The sequence below is a fragment of the Apiospora marii genome (genome assembly GCF_038362585.1).
Source record: "Apiospora marii strain CBS 49790 chromosome Unknown utg000005l_segment0_segment0, whole genome shotgun sequence".
NCBI classification, from domain to species: Eukaryota; Fungi; Ascomycota; class Sordariomycetes; order Amphisphaeriales; family Apiosporaceae; genus Apiospora; species Apiospora marii.
In genome coordinates, this window is record NW_027117377.1 from 2546566 (window position 1) to 2570315 (window position 23750).

A 23750-nucleotide genomic window follows, 5' to 3' on the forward strand; every position below is an offset into this window, starting at 1 on the left:
TGACACCATCAAAGTAGTCTCTTATGCTTAGAGAGGATATATTCAATTCTTTCCTCAGACAATTGAGGAAACTCCATATATCTTCAGGACTTGTGCCACCGACGTGGAGGAGCCTCTCGCCAGCAGTTAGAGGTTTGAGTGCTAACACGTCAGTGTTTCCACAACGGCAAATAGGGCAAGTCTGTACCTTGAAGTTCCAGGCTCCCAAGTTGTGTCCCCAGGTTGCTACGCAGAGTTGGCAAAGTCTATGACCACATTCAAGCGAGTACTTGAAGTGTCGTACGAGGCAAATGCTACAAGCTTTACGAGACAGCGTCGTTATCAAGCCACTTGCTCTGAGCAATGCGATATGGGCAGTTACGGGAGACGGGGAACGCACGGCGGCGTAGTCAACAAACCGTTCTTGCACCAACTCGCCAAAGTGGCTCAAAGCAATGGTTTCCTCCAATCTAGCGACAACGTCCCGGTACCGCTCGGCGAAAATAACATCGGGGCGGAAGCCTGGGTCGCATTAGCTGGTTTATGAACGATTGAGGGTGCACGGCTTACGGTGGACCTCGGCCCGATAAGCATCAACCAACAAAGCCGCGGCAGTGAGGCCGACCGCCTCCAGACTTGTTAATTTCGATTCTCGAAAATAGAGAACTAAATAATGGTGCATTTGTGGATTCACGGGATGGGTTATGCTTGCTGCGTGGTAGATGTTGAACGGCACAAACCGGTGGCTTGCGTAGTGACTGATGGCGGCCTTAATGAAGCGCTCCAAGTGCGGGGCTGGAAAGTCCAGCCCATCCTGACGTCGGCGCGACACCGCCGTGCGGAACGCGTCGAAGACAAAATTTCGGATGGATACACATTCCATGCCTAGGGGCAAGCACTTGATTTCGAAGCATTGCCGAACAGCAGCGTCGGTTCGCGAACGGGTATATGGTATTGTGGGCTCTGATATGCTGAGCTTATTTAAGAGATTGGCAGACGTGTACAGATATAGCTCCTTCGGCTCGGGCAACAGCTTCCGGTTGTCGAAAACCAAAATGACAGTAACCAGGGTGGTTGGCGCCTGTCTCATGGACATCGATGTCCATAGGACCAGGAAGTCTATAACGCCAGGCAAGCCACCCAGGTCCGAAACGAAAAGCAGCACAGAAGCTGCAAATGGCAGTAGCGTACTGCAGTAGAGTGAGAAGGCTAGCTGTGATATATCGGGTGATCGGTATCTTAGCTCATGTGCGACGTAGTGCCATGGTGCCGGGTCCGCTTTCACTCGACTAAGTTGATGCGCGTTGTGTATCTCGCAGTCCAATAGCGCATCGGTGGTGAACGGCAACGCCGTAAGTCTGACAGACTTGCTACCATCTCCGTATCGGAGAGAGAAATTATCAGAGAGGAATCGTCTCTTTTGTGCGTCTCCGATAGCAACAATGATGCCTGGCGATTTCTTCTGAGACCGATTTAAGTACCTGTACGGACCGGTAGACTCGATGAGGAAAGGTCCACCAAGGCCCGGTGCACCGGATTTGAGCTCGAGCCAAGTTTGACAAGCCATTCCGAATAAGAGGGCAAGGGTGGGGTGAAGACCTACGGGAGTGCATGTGGGCTTCTGCCAGCATAAATGATGGATGGCCAGATAAGCGCCGATCCTAAAACAAGACACAATGTACGGGTGCTCAAAACGAACGAACTATGATATCTTATGACCGTCAGATGCCTGTGCTAAATGTAACGTCTGCAAGATTATCATCTTCCTCTTCTGGGCGTTCCGTTCCTTCTTCGAAATATGGAAAGCGATTGCGTGGGCATAATCCAAGTGCCCGTCTCGTTGCTCACGTTTAGCCCCACGCCTGAATTTCCGCAGGCGTCCATACAGCAGTACCATAGCCAAGAACAGCTTCTTAGACTAGACTGGGGTGCCATTCTAAAGCTGGCCGAAACGTTCCGCGCAGGTCACTGTTCTCCAGCCAAACCAGACCATCATATGCGAGGTTTCGTCACTCCAGAGCTTTTAAATGCCATTCTCCTGTCTCTCGGGTTGTCCCAGGACGAGTTGATCCAAAAGTCCGCCAAGGAGCAATACCCCTTCGTCTCGGGGGACTTCCAAATCTGGTGCATCCAAGGCCTGCGGCGGGCTCTTGCTGCAAAGACAGTCTTCCAGGCGAAGGCATGTTGGGTAGTCAGGCTGTTTTGTAAGCCCGCAGGTAAGAGATGCGCCTGAACGGCAAGGCTGAAGGCTGAATGATTGCTAGGACCCGATCGAGACTTGTTCATCCGCAACGAAAGCGAGGCATTTCTCCAAGAGGTCTCGTTCTCAGATGGCGCCATCTACCGCAAGGTTAGACACTACGCTGATAAGAAAGACTACGCACAGTGTTATAAATGGATCCGGCGCCTTTCTACGTGTAAGCGAAAAAACCTTTTGCACCTTCTTAGGCAAAAACCTCTATCGGACAAGCCGGACAATCAGTCGATAATCAAGGCCTTCGACCTCTTGCTTCCATTCACCGGGCTCTGGGATGGCTTGGAACTTGGAAATATCCACAAGCACCTCGCATTGCATTGCGACGAACAGATCATTCATTTTATCCAATACATCCGTAGATCGTGGAATCAGATCTTCCAAGGCCTCGAGGCATTCCGTGGGTTGGTAGATATCCAAAGTGTACGCATTCTACAGTTTAAAGCGCCCTCTGCGAGCCAACACGACAGAGAACTTATTACTAAAGCCATGGCCGATGGCCAGCTATTCCCACTTATCACAAAAGTTCAACAACGCAAGCGACTTTTGCACAACATTCTCTCACTTACTGTAGTGATTCCCAGCATCAAAACATTCCATGAGAACATGAAGTATTTCTCCATCGGTGCGAAGATTATACAGGAACATGTTGGGGAGAATTATGTAGCAAGCCGCAGAGGACCACGAATTACTCTCATGCGACTTGTTCTCCGTGATTGGCGTCAGCCTGCTGGCAAGGTCGAGAACGGTGAAGGTCACTACTACCTAACCGAGGGGCCGATGACCGAGCAACTAGCTTATACACAGCTATTTCTGTCCGCATTACGTCACTTTCCGAGGCTCAGCAACGAATCACCTCGGCAGGACAGACGCGGCGAAGTAATGAACGCAAAGCTCGGCAAGGAGCAACTCAAGCGATTTTGCGACGGTGCTAGACAGTTGGGATTTTGTAATCCAAAGCTTGACCACCCCGCCCAAGTCGGTATTGCTCCTGATGAGGGGGACCTACTGCATGGAGGGTATGTAGATTGGCGTGGGGGGAAACCTTCGATTTCTACTTTTCAGGAACTTCAACAATCTTCCTTTTTACCCATGCTTTACGAATGTCGGTCCAATCCCACCACACCGCGTACTTTATTTATTCAGAACGATTTTATCAGGGGCTTCTTCGGCGCGTGCGATATCAAACCGAAGCAAGTGTCGGGAGACATCGATATGCCCACGGTAGTGGAACCCTCGACTTTCGATGCACAGACTGCGCCACCAATGGACCTTCATATGTGCGAAGTTCAAGGCGACTTAATAAATGAGATAAGCCACACCAACAGCGACCAGCATCAACCTACCGGGCTCCCGTCCTCGAATTTCGACCCAGCAATATCCACTGGCAGGCTGCTGAAGATGAACTTCCCAAAAGTGCCGCAAGCGCGAACCGGCGTCTCCAAAAAGCAGCCGAAGACGAACTCTAGCCGACGAGTGTCCACTGTTCTCTCCGGAAAGCAGCGAAAGCTGAAGCTGCCTGAGATCGTTCGTGAGCAGACTTCGACCATAAGCCCCGGCTTAGCTCAGTCATCCAAATTACCAAATCGCCAGGTCACGAGGCCAACTCCACGGATACCGGAGTCTAGTATCGATACAACAATGAAAACGGACCACCCGCAGCCTACCCCAGAATCCTCCAACATTATAAACAGCGGCCTGGGTATACCATCCGATTTACCAAGTCGAGAGATTGCTAGGCCAACTCCGCAGAAACCGAGGCGGTTATTGACTCCACAGCAACCACAACGCAGGCCTAATCCTTCATTGCAAGCCGAAGCTTCACAAATCACGTTTAAACCAGGCACCAAGCGGCGACTAGACAGTCTTACTTCTCACAAGGTAGGAATACGGCCGGCTGTCCTGGATGGCCGTTCGAATGAGAAACGTGTGAGGCTAGATTTGTTACGCAATAAAACGCTACACCCAGATGAAGAAGATACTAGAGAGCATGAAGCCACCGAAGCCCAGGACGCCAGTGTCATAGAGGACATGCCTCATTTGCCATCGAGAGAAGCCGTGCGCTCCGTGCCTGCGCGACGAATACCACAAATCCCTGATCATACGGGAACCCCAGGCGCCAACATGCAGCAAGGAGGTATCTTGTCGCACACTGGCGCACCTTCCCGAGATCCCCCGGAAAGGACCAGTGGTGATGATCCAACAGCAGTGGTCAGCCCTGTTAACGGCCAGGGCGGGGAAACCACCGAGCCACAAGGGAACGGTCAATCTCAGAACAGGAGCCATTCACTAGCAAGAGACGTCATGCACACCAAGGATGATAACCCGCAAGCCACACATCGTTCCTCCGCGGATGAGCTCACAACATCGGTTTCAAACCGCAGAGCCGGCGGTGTTTTTGATGGTTCTTCGCTCAACCAGCTAAATACCACCTCTTCCAGTGGAAATCAAGAAGCGGGTATTAGCGAGTCGGGAACAATAGCCACGATCCAGGTGCAGTCTGAATATGACCTGTTCACAGATGAAGGCTCCATCAATGATCAGGAGGAGCCCGCTGAGTCTATATCACCTACCAGCGACGATTCAATACTTTAATGAGAAATGCTTTAAACAATATACAACTAATCCCAATTCTCTTCAAAATTGCATCCACCCTTATAGAAGTAAAGACAGCCTGATAGGCTCTTAGTGTTTATACTTCTAATAGTCCCGAAACAGGTTTTATTGATTCAACATTTTATAGAGCTAACGTTATAAAGCGAGGTAAATGCTACATAGTTAGATATCAGATTAGGTGATCCGAAGTAGATTAGTATGAAATTAATCTAATACTAGTTATGTTATAGCTATTGTAACCTCATCGTCTTAATCTCCGATAGTGACGTACCATCGCCAAAGATGTCATGTGCTAAAGTCAAAAGCGACTGTCTCTTCACGCTTGATATGAGAACTGGCGACCTGGCACTCGTTTTCTGAGGACTATTAAACCCATGAATGGCCGCAGCAGGTGTTTTATCCTGTTCAGAGTCTCTACGTATAAGGCTAGAAGGGTATATGTAGTTTTCTGAAGGCCCTGGTCTGCTCTCGGGAGGGTTGCTCTCTGGCTCTCCAAGGAGGAATGGCATCAGCGTTTCTGGCGCGAAGCTCTGGCCGGCGAGCGCTGGGGAGGCGGAGAGTGGTGAGCTTTTTGCAGTAACACTCGAGCGGACTGATGGAGTGCTTGTAAAGTCGAGTGCCAGAAGATCATCCAGGCTACTCGACATATCCGATATCAATGTGGTAGATCTCTTTGGACTGGATTGATCGGTGGCTGAGTCCGTCGCTTCATGCGGATTATCGGTCCAACCTTCAAGCTTGAAGTCGTCAGGCCCGCAGGTATAATGGACGTTCCACGTAGTTTGATCAAGAAGTATCCCAGGCCGAGACTCATAGGTGCTAACCCGGCCATTGGCTCGGATAACAGCCGCGACTTCGTACCCGTAGTACTTGTGACCCGTATTGGCCTTCTTGAAAATACCCCTTCGGGTGTTGGCGATGCCGCGAGCCCGGTTTTTATTGGGTCTTGAGCGGCGAACCATTTTTAGACAAGTGAGTCCTAAGCAAGGGTTTAACAGAATGTGAAGTTGATATACGAACAAGGGAGAGCTGAGCGTCCTAATTTCGAAATTGTCGCATCGTGGCGACCTTTGGGAATATAAACGGACGAAGACGCCGTTAAACATCCCTGAACCTGTGCATTTGCAAGCGCGCCGGATGGTCTAAAAGCGGATATGTGGTTGCAAGCGCCGGACTGTCTATTTCTGGGACCGCCAACCGTGTTACCGCCGTGCCGTGCCCGCCCCACTTGTTGCCGTCGGGGCGCTTATCGCAAGGCCGGTTCGGTCGGCCCTTCGGTACCTTAAGAATGGAAGACCCAAGATCCAACTCCCAAGAGGGTCCGAGCCTGCGACATGTCCGACTCAAACCGTATTATTGTGGTAAATCACTCAGCAATGGATATCACTCAGTGGTATGCCGTTGCGCTTGGTGCGATCTTCTTTGTGTTGGTGGTCTCCAGACTGGAGAAGCTCGGCACTTCGTACGCCGGATCTAGACTGCATATACTCTTGCTCCGTCATCTTCAGCATCGTTATCTTCCCCGTCAATGGTTCGGTATAACCCGCCTTGAGGCAATCTTATTGTCCGTGTACCTATCAGGCAACTTTCTGGCATTGTTACTATTCTACGCAGACATCCGCGACATCGAAAAGAGAGCAGCAATCCTAGCTCTCACAAATCTCACTCCACTGTTCTTCAGCGGCCAGACCCATTCGATTGCTGATTGGCTTGGGCTATCCATGCCACTGTATCAGGCCATGCACCGCTGCTTGGGTAGAACAGCAGCATTTCATGCGATCTTACATTCTATACTCACCCTGACTCTCCGCCCTCGCGCGGGGCTTATTCTTACTTCTGGTGCTTCCGTCTGTCCCCAAGTCACCTCCGTCCTATTATTCATCCACTGACATCTTTGCAGGCAGGAGGATGTGTCGCGCTTCTCCTCAGCCTGCCTCTGATCAAGTATCTGCTGATGAGGTTCGGAGCTCGCACATCCAAAGGAATCAAACCTGTACTGCGACCCCGGGCGCACACGGTCATCGCACTAAGTGCCTTATCGAGTGCGTTCTGGCATGTCACTGTGCTTCCCCAGGCCTCTCCAGCCACCAAAGGAAGTATCCTATGCGCTTGCAGCCTTTGGGCCATCTTAACCTTGGCCAGGATTTTCAGGATCATTTATCTTGGGACGTCTGTCACAGTGGCTGCGCAGTCACGAAACGGAGACATGGTACGAATCCAGGTTGATACGAAACGTCGCGTCCTGATCACGCCCGGGTCCTACTTCTATCTCTTCTGCTGGGGCACTCTCTGTGTCCACGACATATCTCAAGGGAGACCTTTGATGGCTATACCGGCAGGTGACGATGCAGATGCAGCACTAAAAGGCGCTCTATCTTTAACCTTCATTGTACCGATCGGATCGAGCCCAGGGCTAGCCAAAGCGTTACGCAAAGGAAACCGTTTAATTCTTGACGGCCCTTACGGCCAATCTCCGCCTCTGGGGTCCTTCGAAAATGTCATTCTTGCGGCTCGGGGTTCTGGTATCCTTACAGCCTTACCCATGGCTACGTTCATCGCCTCACGCAAAAGATGCGACAATCTTAGTCGGTCTCATCTGCTCCAAGTACAAGAAAGATCGAACATGCAAACCACATCAGACCCAGAATCAGAGACCAGACGTATGGATGAAGTGCCTAGGCGACTTTTTCGTGACCTCACGCGAAAAATTGACATTTACTGGATCCTAGATTCAAACTCCGATGAGAACTGGCTTGCAGCCCAGATATCACAGCTGCAAATGTTAGATGCGGACAGAGTGAGTTCAAGTAAGCCCCTGATACAAATTTATGCTGATCAAAAGGCTCTCCTATTCCTTTGGTGCTTTTACCCAAGCCCGAGGACTACCGAAGTGCCGTTTAGTATAACAGATCACTTCCGGTGTTCTTACCCGTCGGATCCGGACCAGTTCAATGAACAGTTCCTAGAAGAGAAGGTGGAAGAAGAAGCCATGACAGCTGGCGATACAATTCTTATTGGTAAGGGCTTCATCGCACCGCAATAAATTTTACTGATATGTTATAGCATGTGGCTCGAACGAATTCACAGATGTTGCCCGAAAAAGCATGCTGCGAGTATGGCAGAAGGGATATCCCGTCCGGTTTGCTCGACTTCCATTGCAAAGTTCGTCTCGACAGGAATAGATTAGAACCAAATTAAGAGCAGGGTCTCAAATAAAGCTTTCTGTATTATAAGGTGTTACTTTTGGGCAAGCGCAGACTGGAGGACAAGGAGGTCAAAGATAGACTTGCTTATAATGAACAACGTCCACCACACTGATCTTTATACACATATAATCTCGGGGTTCCTGTCGAGGTCTATTGCAATAGCTTTCTCCAACCCAAAAATCGACGAATCCATATTTGTCTTTCACAATTACTATTTACATCAGTACAATGGCAGACCAAGCAATGACAGGTGAAACTGCCGCCGCTGCCGAAGCAGTCGCCGCCGAAGCCGCTGCCCCTCAGACAGCTGCCGACCAAGCCGCCGCTGTCGAAGATGCCCTCAAGGTAGTTGCCGCCCGGAAAATCGAAGGAGATCCCAATATCGTAAAAAAGGAGGAGGAAGACGAAACCTTTAACCCCTTGGGGTATGTCCCAAATACACGCGGAGCTTCGGAAGAAGCTGATGGCTGGGACTTTGGGGAGGACACGCTCAAATTACATAATGAACTCCCATATAACACAGCCAAGGAAAAAACTAAGGATTACAATCACATAACCCTGACCCGAGATCCAGACACCGATCCAAGTCTGGGCGTCAAGCCAACAAGAGGTAAAATTCTTGGCGTACTGAAGTTCCGCGGGCTCCTGTTCGTGGCCCTCCCATCGCTGAGCTCGGCAACAAAGAAATTAGCACGAGGTTGCCTTGTATATGGCGCAGATTACCCACTCGAAAAGGAAGCATTCCTAGCTGCGCAGCCATTGCCCATGTCATCCAAAGGTATCACGGCGCTGCGGGGCACTGACTGGAGAAAGTTCGAACCTATTGCGACCGGAACCGATGGGAAAACCTGGTATATACTGGGCCGTCCGGAAAACGCGACAGAAAATGGCCTCTTTTCTCGATCGACCTTAGACACTGCATTTGGTCGACATGCCACAGATATGATCATCAACGTACAACGCAAAAGGGTTGGCCAGGCATTATCGACGCGGACTCAAAGACTAAAGGTCCTAGAGGGGGGTGCTGAGTACGTCAAGGATGCTTTTGGCAGATACAATTTAGGCATTCCAGATGATTTTCACATGCCTGGTTAACCACCTGTGGGGATGGATGGAACAAAGCGAGGGGTGTTCACTTTATAGCTTGCTCACCTTAAACATATTGTATTGTCACTGCGTCTTGAGCTGTAGCGAACACCAGCCGTGATGAGACATGTATTGATTGGCTCGGACTACGTATGAACTAGTTACAAATGCATAACTTCAACCCAAGAGAGTCCTACAGCAACTGAAGCGAACGTTACTCTAGCGTGCTTGGCCCCACCAACAGCGGCGTAAGCTGCTAAATATAGCCGGCAGCCCCGCAGAGCCGTTCATGAGCAAGCCGTCATAATGACTCCGCATGAGAACAGGCCAGTAGTAGGGTAGATGCCTCTAGTAATCGTTCTTGGTATACATCCGGCGTCATCTACAATTCCGACCATTCAGTAGGTAGTTACCCGAGAAGTTACGGCATACAGCAGTCAACGGTACGCAGTGGGTAGAGGATAATCACGCCCTAGAAGACGATTTGAAATTGTGAGAACTACCAAAATATCCCATGAAGCTTGTTCATAACGTTCGTGGGTCCATTCGCACACTCCAATATGATGACGAACGCAAGTCGTTCTGGCTGGGCGATCTCTCGAAGGTGCACCGTCTCTGAATACTCCGAGGCAGATAAGTCTAGGTATGGCAGTCTGAAAATAGATCCTCCATAGCTCAACTCCCGATATACTGCCCCTGGCGCTATACGGTCACACTCTGCTGTCCATGCCAGCGTGGTGCGATGCCAACCCTCCTGGCCATAATCCTGTCCCTGGTCGTGCCATTGCGTAGGGCACATATCGATGATCGGGAGCCTTCCGGAGGTCGCAGTCTGAGCCCAGACGAGTTCGATCCCGTTTTCGTTGGGTATATCGGCTCGCCTCCATAGTACTTGAGGGAGGAGCGGCTCTTTATACGCGACACTATGAGGAAGAGGAATAACATTGTTCTCGGTCCAGCCTACGTTCTCCTTGGCTTGTCGAGAGGCGCGTGACGGGCCCCAGATGACATCGCCTTCCCTTGTGACTAGAAAGTATGCCCTTTCGTTGGCCTGCCGTCTCATATTGAACTCGCGGTCGACCCCGTACCGTACTCTAACCGCCAGCCACACCCGTAGCGTTGAGCGCCGCTTGCACCGGAGGGGGTCGCGAAGCCTGGCGAGCCATGCGTCCAGATCGCCGCCTACCAATAGAACCTTATGACCCTGCAAAACCATTTGATTGATCCAGTTGGAGTGCTCAGGCATATCTCGCTGTAATTGGACGAACCTGGCTTTGATACCGGCCCAATCGGGTTTGTCGAAAAGGCCGACAACAGCTAGAAGCACGGCTGCGTCCGAGCCGGAAAGGTGCGCCAGTATGCCCCTCAGAGCGGGGTAACACCGTATACAGACATCTTCGAGCATGCTCCGCTTCTCCATATCGTTTAAGGGGGTCATCTCGGGGGGACGCGTAGCCATGCTAATCATCACTTCAATCGAAGTCAGCAAGCCGCACGGGAACTGCCGATAGCCCGACATTAAGTAACCGTTCTACACGTTCCATGTCCGAAAACAACCAGCGTGTGCCAGGTTTAGTACCTAAGTTAGCCCTGTACTTTGGCGGCTACAGGTGAGCTTACGTACTGTGGGGCAAGCGTGCAAATGTACGCCTGCTGTAAGTAGACTAGTGTGCACGAGTCGCTTAAGTCAACGACGGCCGACTTTTCCCCGGAAACAACAGGGACATCTTACCGCTCCACGCTTCGAAAGCGCTGGGAGGAACACGCACGATGGAGCCTACGCCTACGGAGGTGGAGGGACTGCCGCTCCTCGACCCAGATAGGGCGAATCAGGTAGAAGAATTTTTGCGATCCTTCCGCGACTGCCACGACGAGGAGGAGAGATACAGCTTGTGTCTGCGCAAGCGCGACCAATTACTCAGTGCCAAAGACCTCCTTGAAATCGAGTTCGCAATTTACGACGAGATATTCACCAAGTCGGCGACGTACATCACCGATAAGAACACCAATGTAATATGGGGAGACTTTACGCGTACCGCGAACCAGGGATCGAAGAACCGAGCTAGGCTACGAAAAGAGCTACAAAGTGCAGCAGAACATTGGGGAAAGGGCCTGGTTCAACACTTAGCCGTCGGCCTGCGAGGGATAAGCTTTGCCATCAAGTTCGCCTCGGCAGCAAGACAACACCGGCACTGGGAGAAAGAAGCACTGCCCAGGTTGCAGCAACTTGTCCTTCGACGAATTCAGATATCCACGTTTCGGCGCAGCTACCCGTTCTCCATCGAACCGATCGATCTAGATAATGCGAAAGCATGGAAAACGCAAGACTCCTTCGTTAAGACAAAGGACCCTGATAATGCCGCGCTTCCCTTCAGGACAGTGTGTGCGGAAGAACTCCCAGCTGGTTACACCTTTGGTCCTTTTGGACTCATTGTCCCGGGAGACGCAGCCGTGCACGAGCCCAGCGATTCTCGACATAGCATCCAATTTCTGTGCACGGCAAGCAGCCATCCGAGCGGGGAGGCCACCCAGGCCACGAAGGCGGGCGATACGGGCTCTCCGAGTAACACACGAGGAAGCACCACAGATAATACGAATACAGACTGCAGCAGTATCGGAAGCGGCACCAGCCCCGACACTCGGGAAGGCACCGCCGAGACTTCCCTGACCACAAACAGTGGAGGAGAAACGAGCGGCGACGAGGCGGACGGTCAAGACCCAAATCGTAGTGGGCCCACAGGCGCCTGGCGAACCGTTCCCGTCCCAGACCGTGTCACGCCATGGAAAAGTCTTCGAGACCGGACTGGACACAGCCAACCACACGCGCCCGTGACGAGGGCTTCCTTGTCCTCTACGGGAAGTAAGAGTAGCTTCAGAACCTCGCGGAAGAAGAGAGCTGCTTCTATTCCGACGAGGCACGAGATAGACACAGCACGACTGGAAACATTGGCCACCAAACTATCAGCATTGGCACGAAGTAGTTCGGCGGCATTGCTAAGGAGTTCTGTGGTTCCTTCGAAACGACGGCGCGCCACTTCGCCGTCGCCAGATATTCCGCAGCTCGACGTCCTGAGAGGACACCTGGCCGTGGGTAAGGTGCACGGTGGCTATAACCCCGGCGCGCGTCCTGCGTGCGATTGGCAGTTGGATGAGGCATATCGTGCTCAAGCCATCGCCGAAATACACCAAGATGCCCAGAAAGACTCGAGCAGCCGGGGCTCTCAAACTGCCAGATGCCTGCTTCCAATTCTGCAAAACTGCAAGCATCCTACTACCAACGACAAGCCTACTACAAACAACAAGGACGCGATGCCTGAGTTGTATCTCTTGGATGGGCACCAGGCCAAGACGCTTCTTGACAAGATCACCCCCGATATACCGATCATTACGGAGCGGCAGCAGCCCTTTCAGTGGGACGATCCAGCCAGGCCCATTCCCGAGTTTTTCGATCGAATGGAGGACCACGGCCGTATGGTCTCAGTACAGATACCCTCGCTCCAAGCCAACGAAAGCTCGTGCGAGCCACGGAGTATACGGCAGGTGTACGAGCGATTTCTCTCCCCGGAAAAATCGGACGATCCGTGGAATGTTCTCGATTGCAGTTGTCCCGTGCCTTCTACACTGCCCGACTTCTTGGCGGGGCGAAATTGCCAGCTACTGGCCCAAATACGCAGAGCAGTATTAGACAAAAACGGAAACAGTGCCGGAAGGACGGTAGCAACTAGAGAAGAGTGGGCAGAATGGACAGACATCGAACGCTGGGCGCTCTTATCCGAGGGGGGACATTGCACAGCTGCCCATATGGATAGTCATGGTCTCGCTACCTGGATAACGATCCAAGAAGGCCATTTCGGATTCGCATGGATGTCGCGTCCGACTACCAAGCAGCGTCAAGACTGGATGGACGACACCGAGTATTACGATCAGGAACAGAAATGGCGCTACTGGGTGCTCAAGCCCGGACAGACCGTCTTTTTCCCTTCTGGTACGATCCACAGCGTATTCCGGATTCGGCAAACACAGACACTCGGGCTCGGGGGTCATATACTTCAATGGTCCGGTCTTGAGCAGTGGATCGATGTGGTCCGCAAGCAGGCCGAGGTCCCGAACAGTACGAACGAGGATATGGCTGATGTCTGCAAGTGGTTTCCGGTGATCGAGGATCTTGTTCGAAATCGATTGAAACGCGCCGAAGCCCTAAATTAGCTAAATATGTGGAAACTGGCTGTCCAATCATGAGTGGTATGGAAATCGTAACCCATGTTGGTGTACAAGAGCGGACTATTCCCAGGCCGAGAGGTGTTTCGAGCAAATTCAATATCAGTATCAAACCAAGCGACAACGTCCCTTCATCCTCGCACTTCCTCTGCGTCTACTATGAGCAAAATAACCGTCTTGCCACAGTTAATTAGCGTGCAGAATCTGAAATATTCGATATCCCGATAGTTCTCCATCGCTAATATTGGTCGTGTCGTGGCAAGCTTGGCTGTTGCTGCACTCTTCGGGCCTACGAGATATGCCTCTATCATGCCGGAGGAACCGCATCCTGGCACACCAGCCTGGGGGCAAAATTGGCATTGTCAGGTTGGGTAAGAGCTTGTTTCATTGAGGATCGAGACTCGGGCTGGCCTGAGAACAACTTCGCCGCATTGGAATACGTTCTCCGCGAGACCCAACTTCCCATGGTGAATTAATTGATGAAATACAAGCAGCTTGCTCTGTGATATGAATTAATCTAGTATATGTAAGGTCGCAAGGTTTGAGCTTTTATTACGCCGAGGTCCGCTGGAGCTTGCGGACCAAGCTGCCGGGACCTACTATGCCATCAAGATGTGGTGGAGAACCAACTAAAAACTCCTGAAGGCCACTACCAGTATGGCTTATCACGCCGTTTGAGTTACGGTCCCTTTGTGGTGTGGGAACATCAATTAATAGTTGCACAGAACCACACCGTGAAACCATTCAAAATAATCCAAGCCATGAGGCCTTCAACCGCCGATCACTCGGACTGGGCCGAACATGGGGAGCATGAGATACCAGGCACTTAATTTGGGTCACTCCACACACCATGCCACGCCATTGTTTACGAGTAGAGTATAGGTCCGCCACGTAACTATCCAGTTCGCGATGCGTATGTGATAGAGCTGTTGAGGAAAAATTGAAACGGAAGCGCCAGGATGAGTGTGCGGCTGGTTCATAGAGCCGCATGTAACAATTCACACTGAACTCGTTTCACTGCAAGGGCCTGAGTGACTCTGATATTGGCTGTTAACAGATAGACTTCTGAAGAAGCGCCCTGGAACAATAAGGCTGCGGGGTGCTTGGGCCAACCGCCCCCCGCGTAGAGTCGGCGCATAGCGACCAAGCCAGTTCAAATTCATACGCCAATAATAGACCCTTCCCCTCAATTCGCAGTGCCTCTGTCTGTATGTCATAGGAGCAAACCTCCTAATGACCCCAGCTGCAGGTCCGGTAAACGGAACCAATAGTATCACGTATCCTCCTACACTGCAGAAGACACCGGGAACTCCGTCGACTAGACATGAACCGGCATAAATTAGTAATACACAACCGGTAGAAATACAGAACGGCTCACCACGTGAGTTGATCATCGGCAAATGTACATACTGAGATATATCCATTTAATGAGCACAACTCCCCACACCATATTAGGTTGAACGTAAGCAGTGAAAGGGAACCCTGTGAAGCACATCTAAAGTGTGAATATTGATTGGAAACTCAGCGCTTCTGTACGCTGTCAAAAGGCTATGCACCGCGATTATGGGTTGAACAGTCGCCCGGCAATATGCAAGCGTCATGGCCGTTATGCAACACCCCATAAGCTCATGCGAATGTACATTTGACTTTGTCGATCCCAATTTCAACCACTTGGATCAAGTAGACTGTCCAGCAATTAATATTTTCTTCGTCTAGATGTTGTTATACATTGGTAGAAAATGGGGATGTACCCTGATGAGCTGAATATATGTCTTACGGGCAGCGTGAGGTTACCCTTATCCCGTGGCGGGCTTGCCGCATGTTGGGCATTGTAGCTTTTTGAAACCCTTATCCCCGCAAGTTTCGCACATCGATTCGTTCTTAGCGAGCTGGACAGTGGAGTGGGAAAATATGTCCTTAGATCAACCGAGACGGACGCTGTTGGCGTTATGTTGAGCGAAAAGGATACTGTAATGGCTTGCCCACAGACGATTGAAGTTACAAGAGGGATTATTTTATAAGATTGGGCACAGTCAGCTCAGGGCGGTATCGTTTTGTGCGGCAGTACAAGAAAAGCCGATTGGTAGTTATCACGTGCTTATGAGTTAGGTAGGATTAGTTCCGGTGGGTTTGCCGGCCCACACTAAGGTTCCGTTCCTTTCCCCATCTTTGCAATTACAAGTATGTCGGCCAGTGTCTATCAGGAGCAAGAATGTACCTGTTTGGCTGGATTTCGATCGATTGAAGGATTGGATGCTCATCTTGAGGAACATCGTGTTAGTAAGCCGAAGTTTTGGTGAACAGATCTGACCTTGAATCAGTCTCGAGAACGCTACCACTTGATCGAGGCCCAGAAATGTCGAGCCCACGCAAAAGTCAGCGACGCTAGCGATGACGGCGACCACAGTAGTGCTCAATACGAAGAGAGCGCGCTTACCACATCTCAAACACGGAATACTCGGAAACCACGTCTTTGTCCTCATCCGAACTGCTATGGTCAACCAGAGTTTAGATCAAGATTATCACTTCGCCGTCATTATTTACAACGTATATTCCCATGCGAATTGCCTCGGAGTGATATGTTAACTCCAAATGCAGATATCCCTTGTTTTGAACCTTGTGTGGCTTGCCCCGAGGATTTCAAATTAGCGAGTCAGTTCATACGACATATCGAACAGCGCAACGACCAGCAGCATAATCAATTATGCAAACGAAAAGCAACTTATATAACAGAAACATGTCAGGACTTGCGCGACGCAGCTGATAAAGAGTTGGAAAGTATGGAAAAGGGGATGAAAAGACCAATGGTCACCTCTGAGACACGGCCAGTTCGACGAGCCAGGCCGACTCATTTCGGAGCGCCTGCGGGGAGCTTGGTGGTCCAAGATGGTACTGCTACACCCTACCCTTTTGGTGAGACTAGCTAACATCGTTCCAAAGAAACTCTCTCTGTAATGGAAGCGCCCTCAACCACGATGTTCAACGCACAATGCTTGAACATTCCACAGGCACCTTATGACTCTTCCATGCGTGAGATCGAAATAGCTTCTATACTCAAGACCCTGAACTATCCCCAAGGAGGCGAACCTTTTTATTATCAGGGCGGCGTCAACTGAATGTCTGTACTTCGCGCAGAGTTATTGAACACAAAGTTCAGTCTGATGTTTTCAGTCTTCTTCTGCATCTCTGCAACCTTTTCCTTTAGCCCGGGTAGGTTTGGCAAGGGCATTGGCGGTAGCATGAACCTAGCAACCAAATCCTCTGTCATGAATATAACGGTGATTGCGTACCCTCCACAAATCTCGCGACTGAGCCGAGCATCGAGAGCCACCCTATAGAATGTTAGACCATGCAAATGGACTATGAAGTGTTAACGTACGAGCCACCCCTGGGAAAGGACTTATTGACCACTTCACAGCCTGCCTCGTGAAGTGCTGATCGTGAGGATTCGCGCGTTAGCCTTGCCCCTTGTTCTGCCGAAAAGAGGTGAAGATGAGACTGGGCATAGTAGTCTACATGCGATCCTTTGGATATCAAGTCTACCATCAGGGCGTGTCGACCGGCATCGCGACCTCCAAGGAAGCTTTCAATATGACCTGGTAGTGCTCCATATCTGAGACAGTGTGCAAGCACACATCTTTTATTGCCGAAAAACCATCCCACGATGGATGCGATTCTCTATAATCCAAAAGTTAGAAGCTATCGTGCGAGGTAGATGAACCTGCTCACCGAATCACCTAAGATGTGTTGCATCAAGAATTCCAAGCCCTCCGATGAATAAAAAGGAAACTCTTTCTGTTCAAAGTTCCAGACATGTTCTCCAATATTTGCATCGCCCAAATCAATGAATCCTCGTTCAAGAAGGGAACTTCTTGCGAGCCGTGAGAAATCGCTTGATTCCATAAGGTCGATGCGTTTCTTTCTTCCACGTCAAAACTTTTGATGATGCCATTCGAGGTAGATTGCGATACGTAGGGCGCTCAAGAGTCGCAGCCCCGCTTAGGAGCCGAGGCAGCTCAAAGTAGTAGGCGGTGAAATTGGATGACTGCTCATACACATATAGGTCCTCTCATACCGCTGTACCGTTTTAAACAGTACTCCTAGCGTCTTACAGATACGTCTGACGAACATACCGTGAAAGTAAAACCATTGGCATGTTGAATCCATGCTTACCGCTAGCAGGTATCCTGGATTCGTGGTAGACCTCGATGACGCTAGCAGGTATCCTGGATTCATGGTAGACCTCGATGACGCTAGCAGGTATCCTGGATTCGTGGTAGACCTCGATGACGCTAGCAGGTATCCTGAATCTGTGATAGCCACTCCAAGGTACGTTTCGTAGAGTAGTTTCGTTCGAGCAGTGCTTGGCAGCCGTAGCCGAAGGAAGGCACGGCGCATCATGTTACTACTTTGGGAGGAAGACTAAGAGTTGGCACAGCTTGGAGTGAGTATGTGGTAACATTGATAGCCATTGACTTCGAGATGCCCATACAAAACACCGTGTAGCGAAATGCATATGCTTGCTCGGATAGCTATTGGTCAGTCCTTCAACCTTTGCCCTGACAATAAGACTTGAGTGCGAGTATTAATATCCTTGTCGGCATAGTGACGTCCTAAGCTTCTCGGTATACCAAAGGTGAATCCGGGATATAGATACATTGACTACAGGGGATTGGCAAGGTATCCTATTTTGGCTCCTGACCGGCAGCACAAGAGGTCCATGCCTCCCATGGCTCTTACAAGGTTGAAGAACTGGAATCAGTCCACCTGGATCTACCCTAAACAAAGTGGGGAAAACGTCGTCATGCAAGCCATTGCAGCTCAGCGAATCTCTTCCCGGGACAGTATGCAGCGGCTCGATCACCACCCCTGACCAAATAAGGTTAATGTGGATGATGGTCCTGTCCTTCGACTTCATAGGCCGTGGGAAGGCCATGAACACATAATGTTGTTACGCAAGCTATTGAGGTTTGCAGCTCGGGGGTCAATCAATTCGGGGGTCGAAGGTGAGGACTAAGTCGGTATAAGTCTCTCCCATTTCTGCTCTCCGGAATCCATGAGCCATATAGTCTGTTCACGTTCTCAAGCTTTCACTGAATATTGCCCAAGTCTGCATCGACTCCCAGAAGATCAAGTATCCCCTCCCTACCAACGCACACCCAGCAAGTATTACTTACCTCCAAGTACCTCATCAGATCATCACTAACCAAGAAATAAGATAGAAACCCTGCCCTTCTACCGATCCGTCTCATTTGCCAAACATCATGCCAGGCACCAACGAAGATCATGAGAAGGAGGAGAAATCAGGAGGCAGAGAACCACGTGAATGGCGGTGATAAGCCAGAAGAACCTCAGGAAAACCAAGTCACGGCGGAAGACTTTGCGGTCGATATAGACGAAGTCATGGACAAAACTCGTGGTCATACGGGCCTGTTGTAGCCACAGGTTGACTTCAATCGATGGCAAGTTGGCTACGGGGGGCAACCCAATCCTGTGTAGCAGTTGTATGGACAGTTACATCCTATTGACACTGCAAAGCGTATCGGCGAAACTATTTTCCGTCGCAAACTACGAATGCGATATCTGCCGTTGCCTCATTAATGCCTAAACACTGCCTTGCCTTCTGAACTTCCACCTTAAAAGCCCGTGATCACCCATTCAGTAAATACCCAAAACTCTTACTTTTCTTCTTCTTCCCAACACGATTTGGTAGCGGAAGTATGAAGTCCTTCATTCCATCAGCTGAGCTGCTCGAGCGTCTCCAAAGGATTGCTTCCTTCGACATCAGCCCGAATGCGATTCAGAAAGTGGAATTCGAAGACCCAGAGAAACAGGAGTGGAACAACATGTATCGAGTGACTTGGCCAGCAAGTTTTCAGGGTTTCGTTCAAGAGACCACCAGAAAGGCTATGGATGAAGCAGTACGAACCCATTACTACCCCATTCTGCACTGCTGACTTAGAAAGAAATCGCAGATTAAGGAAATAAGCCCGACTTCCATTGGGTGGGCTTCCAACACATACCAACTCCGTAAAGGGGCTGTCACCTCCAAAAACAGGGTCACTCTGATTGTTCCACTTGTAAAGCCCTCAGACGACTCTGCGCAGATAATTTTCAAGGGGGAGAAGGACCCTGTGGTTTGGGAGCCGAAGTTGTATCTACTTGACCGGACAGATGGATTTCGCCTGATGAGCGGGAGACTTTTCTATATCGGAAGTGGGTCTTATGAAGAGAAAGAGACTAGAAATTAAAGCTACCACACATTATCTATTGCGAATGGCATTCCACTCTCGTCCATATCGACGGCAAAGTCCCACCTAAAACTATCATGCCCCTCTGGTACTAAAGACAGTGCTGAGACATCATCGAACATGTTCGGAATTGAACCAAAATCTATATCAGAGCCGTGCGCAGGTTGTGTTACAGGTACGCACGCCATGTTGTTGACATCCGTGAGTAAGGTGCGAGTATTCGCAGAGACTGCCACACCACTAGCGTACCCGATGTTGTCTCGATAGGTGTCGCTTCCTGCACCTGTTTGTCCTTGGAGGTTGGAAGGCGCCCGCGTGGCTGACTGGCTCATATTCCCACCTCGCTTGCGTCTTTTGGAGCTGGAGTCTATTGCTGTCTGCGCAGCAACGTACCAACATCGCTTTTCTTCGGTCCAGGTCAGAGAACCAAGACCCTGCGGTTGGAATTGTGTGAGAGGAATCACCTGGAATTGACCGACGCCTATGCTGGGATCGTGGTCGGACAGCCTTTCAAGGCCCAAATCTTGACACAGATCCGTATACCTGTCACAAGCTATGAGCCATGTATCCAAAATGAGTGATAGATGGGGACTACTCACTTTCTGCCTAGCAGTCGGTGCAGCACGGCGGCTGGATTAAATAGGTGCAAACTCTCAGGGACGTGAATATCCTTTGTGAAAATGCCATCGCAAACTTGTTTCACGATAATAGATGCGTCGACATCCGTCCACACCTTTGCAGCACTCCATCGAAAGCCGACCACTACCCTTATTAGCGCCATCTTCTCTGCGAAATCGGTAGTACTGACCACTGTATGCTGAGTTAACGAGGAGACCCAGAGGTCCTACCACCTCGGCGGCGGCGTTGACCAGCTTATTGATCATCATCGCCGATCTCTCACTCCGCAGTCTTTCTTCTATATTAGGTTCTGCCTGATGTTCTTTCCTTTGCAGGACCCAAAGACATCGAACAAGATGATCCAAGATCCAGTCTTCCACCATGGCCAGGTTTTTGTTTTCTGTTTTTATGCGCGAAAGCGCGTGTATCGCTGTTTCCAGATTGTTTTGTCTGTTCGGGAGGCTAGGTCGGTCACCCGCAAGACCTTCCCAGTAGTTGTGTTGAGCGAGTTTTCTCATGCCCTTCTCGAACTTTTGAATTGCAGAGGAGGCAGAGGATGCAGAAGTATCCCCTCTGAGATCGTTCACGATGACATCTGGACGTTGCGAATGGTGCTGACCGCCGGCGGTGTTGGTGGTCGCGCATTCACTTTCGATCGATGCCGTATCATTTCGCCATGGCTCGTCCACAGTAGAGGACTCGTCGACGTCCTCTCCAGGAAGAATAGATTCAATTTCACCCCGTCGCTGTCGGCACTCCGAACCAGAACTTGGACTAGGGCCTCTACGACGGTGCCTGTCTCATTCAGTGACGCCTTCTTAGTTTGGATTAGTACTCACCCGGTATTAATCCATTCCCCAGATTGGAAATGTGCATGATAGAATTTCCGAATGGCCTTTTCTTCGTTCTCTGGAGCCTCATCGCAGCACGGTTGACTCCATGAATCGCAGAGTGTGAACTCGTCTCCTCGAACCTCTGGTACGCACGCAGGGCGTACGTGGATGGCAACTATCACCCAGTGATGCTGTGACGGCACAAGAAAGTAAAACCAGCTCTCCGGGGTTTCTATTGTGACTGTTGTCACCTGTTTCTCTAACAAGAGAGTATGTGATACGACCATTGGATTTGCTTGACTGGGTTTGCAATTGGGCGTTCGGAGACAGGTAAAGATGGAGAGGAAGGCTATACCCGCATACCAACAATGGAATTCAGGAGACGCGGGTCATGACTGACCCCTGTCGACTTTTTTCGAAAAAAGTTGACAAGGGGGCCAACCGCTTGGCCGCATTTTTCCATAAAGCAATCCGTCGACCACATCAACCCGAGCCCACCTACATGAGACCACAGGGATCATCGTTCCTATCACCGAGCCGACACGATGTGCAGCCACTCAGTCGATTCTCATTTCCGTCTCCTGTCGGTGGATATTAGTACAAGGTTCGGCAGGCGTATGCATGGTGTCTCTGATATCGATATAAGTCCCAGAGCCTTCCTGCAAATCTGCAACGACGTACTGGGCTACTGGTTACCCTATTCGCCTGCCTACCCCTTCCTTGGATCTCAACTATGGATAATGCGCTACGCAGCCCTTCTTTAGCACTTGGCCTCTTGTTGTTGGTCGAGCTTCTCCATGCTGGTTGCCTTCTTCGGCATTGGTTGGCTCACCGACGTGCTCTCCAACCTCCCAAGGATCACAGGAGACTGCGCTTCCTTTTCATTATTGGTTGCGTCTTGAACCTAATCTACCTCGTTGCAGGCTGCCTCCTGTTTTGGCGGGCGGCCCAGAGCGACGTCGTATGGACCGGGCGGCTTTGGAAATGGGCTGTCTGCGCCATCCTGTTCGATGTACGTGGCTCGATCCTTCCTTTCGCACAGGCTGACATTCGCAGTCCGCATATGTTCTGCAGTTTCCGGCAAGTCCAATAGTCCATCGATTCGTTCGTGCTCCCCACCACAAGAGCCAACCCGACCTCTGGCTCGTTCTTTGCCTCGTCGGCCTAGAGCTCCTCTTCCTCATTCTACCATTTCTTTTCGATCAAAGGCTCCTCATCGCTGCAGCCGCCTGGCATGGTGTCTGGACAGGGTTATGGTCCTGGGACCGGGTACGGCTCTTAGCCATTGCCCTCCAATTTGGTGGCACTGTTGGAATTGGTCTGGCGTACCACTTCACATTCTTAATTGTACGTTTACTCACGCCTAGGAAGGAACAGTCTGACCATGTAGGCACTGATTGCCTCTTTCTTAATTTTCTTGCTCCAACGATCGTCAGCGGTACATTTTGAGAACATCGACTCCTCGTGGGAACTGGACCCACGAGACAACGGCCCCAAACCTGCCGTCAAGCGTTTACATACACGGAAGAAGAAGTGTATCGGCCTTATTGGCCCAGGAGGTTGTGGCAAGACGACTCTTTTGAACAATCACATTCAAATTCCAACAGTATGTACAATGTCGTCCATGGTGGCCGTAACTAATGTGCTTTGCAGGTTTCTGATGATCAACTCACCATAGAAGACATGATGCCTGTTACTTGTATTATTGATGGGACGACAGAGCAGATAGACGTTCTCGATACGGGAGACTGGAACATTTTTTGCATGGTAGATCAGTGGGTAAAGATGGCTGACATTTGCATCATACCGTTCTATGACGAAGCATCCTTCAAAGCTATTCAGGGCTCGGAAATCCCCCAAGGGTCTAAGCACAAAGTCATCATTTTGTTTGCGCTACGAAACCACACAGCTAAGGAGACAATGATGGAAGAGGAGATAGCATTGGAACTCGCACGGAAGTATGGTTTGTTGTATCAGCGCGAGGTAGACGGCCCTCCACTCACGCAAGCACTGGCGGTGTTGAACGCCAAAATGGCGAATGAGCCTGGGCGATCAGTTTGAGGATCGGTCCTTGGAGTAGTTGGCAGACGAAACTGTGCGTATGGGTATGAGAATGAATACGACTATTTCCGTTCCATTTCGTTGGGCTTCTTGGCGAATAAACAGAGACGATGCCCTCCTTTCAACTGCCTAGTATCAACCACCTGGATCTCGACTCGCTGTCTTTCCACAAGCGAGCTGTAAAACGTATGCCATTTCGTTGACCAAACAGCGGGGGCGAGCTCTTCCAAAGCGCCGAAAACAATATGTGCCTCCCCCTCCAACGTGAGAAACGGAAACCCACCGCTGGCTATACGAAACCCCCTGACTTTTCCAGGGCCAAAGGTAGGTTGACAAGTGATGACTTGGGCGGCAGACAACCCGTGGTGGCTGTTGGGATCATTGGTAACCCCTGTACCCTCGCCAGCACCCCTAGCTCAAAAGCCAAAGAGGGGGTTCGCCGATCCACTTTGTCTATCGAGTAGAAGCCCACGGTGTGACGCAGAGCTCACGCGTACTGCAAGGAGTCAGCTCTGCGTCAGTGGCTGGTTGCTATGCACCCTTTCGTTCAAGCTGTGATTGCAGCAGGTTGCCGTAATTCGGACACTACCAGAAGGTGGTACACTGTAGTAGCTTTGAGTTTCTCCTG

The 23750-nt window shown here is 50.6% G+C and overlaps 9 protein-coding genes across 9 annotated transcripts; 4 read left to right on the forward strand and 5 right to left on the reverse strand.

Annotated features, from left to right (window-relative positions):
- Positions 1-302: 302 nt before the first annotated feature.
- PG985_008714 (uncharacterized protein) lies at positions 303-1546 on the reverse strand (the record flags this gene model as incomplete). Its single annotated transcript, XM_066828482.1, has 3 exons — positions 303-335; positions 380-501; positions 550-1546. 3 exons carry the CDS (start codon positions 1544-1546, stop codon positions 303-305), a joined length of 1152 nt encoding a protein of 383 aa, XP_066683394.1.
- Positions 1547-2929: 1383 nt separating this feature from the next.
- PG985_008715 (uncharacterized protein) lies at positions 2930-4828 on the forward strand (the record flags this gene model as incomplete). Its single annotated transcript, XM_066828483.1, has 2 exons — positions 2930-3252; positions 3394-4828. The coding sequence occupies 2 exons, from the start codon at positions 2930-2932 to the stop codon at positions 4826-4828; spliced, it is 1758 nt and encodes a 585-aa protein (XP_066683395.1).
- A 225-nt stretch (positions 4829-5053) lies between these two features.
- PG985_008716 (uncharacterized protein) lies at positions 5054-5811 on the reverse strand (the record flags this gene model as incomplete). Its single annotated transcript, XM_066828484.1, has 2 exons — positions 5054-5064; positions 5121-5811. The coding sequence occupies 2 exons, from the start codon at positions 5809-5811 to the stop codon at positions 5054-5056; spliced, it is 702 nt and encodes a 233-aa protein (XP_066683396.1).
- Positions 5812-6137: 326 nt separating this feature from the next.
- On the forward strand, positions 6138-9150 carry PG985_008717 (ferric-chelate reductase; the record flags this gene model as incomplete). Its single annotated transcript, XM_066828485.1, has 6 exons — positions 6138-6210; positions 6464-6696; positions 6750-7646; positions 7692-7866; positions 7913-7988; positions 8280-9150. 6 exons carry the CDS (start codon positions 6138-6140, stop codon positions 9148-9150), a joined length of 2325 nt encoding a protein of 774 aa, XP_066683397.1.
- A 490-nt stretch (positions 9151-9640) lies between these two features.
- Positions 9641-10600, reverse strand: PG985_008718 (uncharacterized protein; the record flags this gene model as incomplete). Its single annotated transcript, XM_066828486.1, has 1 exon — positions 9641-10600. The coding sequence occupies one exon, from the start codon at positions 10598-10600 to the stop codon at positions 9641-9643; it is 960 nt and encodes a 319-aa protein (XP_066683398.1).
- A 311-nt stretch (positions 10601-10911) lies between these two features.
- Positions 10912-13347, forward strand: PG985_008719 (uncharacterized protein; the record flags this gene model as incomplete). The annotated part of the gene is made up of 1 exon (XM_066828487.1): positions 10912-13347. One exon carries the CDS (start codon positions 10912-10914, stop codon positions 13345-13347), a length of 2436 nt encoding a protein of 811 aa, XP_066683399.1.
- A 3109-nt stretch (positions 13348-16456) lies between these two features.
- PG985_008720 (uncharacterized protein) lies at positions 16457-17757 on the reverse strand (the record flags this gene model as incomplete). The annotated part of the gene is made up of 4 exons (XM_066828488.1): positions 16457-16691; positions 16739-16972; positions 17493-17624; positions 17693-17757. 4 exons carry the CDS (start codon positions 17755-17757, stop codon positions 16457-16459), a joined length of 666 nt encoding a protein of 221 aa, XP_066683400.1.
- A 1855-nt stretch (positions 17758-19612) lies between these two features.
- Positions 19613-21348, reverse strand: PG985_008721 (uncharacterized protein; the record flags this gene model as incomplete). Its single annotated transcript, XM_066828489.1, has 4 exons — positions 19613-20153; positions 20210-20372; positions 20419-21023; positions 21068-21348. 4 exons carry the CDS (start codon positions 21346-21348, stop codon positions 19613-19615), a joined length of 1590 nt encoding a protein of 529 aa, XP_066683401.1.
- A 446-nt stretch (positions 21349-21794) lies between these two features.
- On the forward strand, positions 21795-23122 carry PG985_008722 (uncharacterized protein; the record flags this gene model as incomplete). Its single annotated transcript, XM_066828490.1, has 4 exons — positions 21795-22073; positions 22118-22408; positions 22452-22667; positions 22715-23122. 4 exons carry the CDS (start codon positions 21795-21797, stop codon positions 23120-23122), a joined length of 1194 nt encoding a protein of 397 aa, XP_066683402.1.
- Positions 23123-23750: the final 628 nt, after the last annotated feature.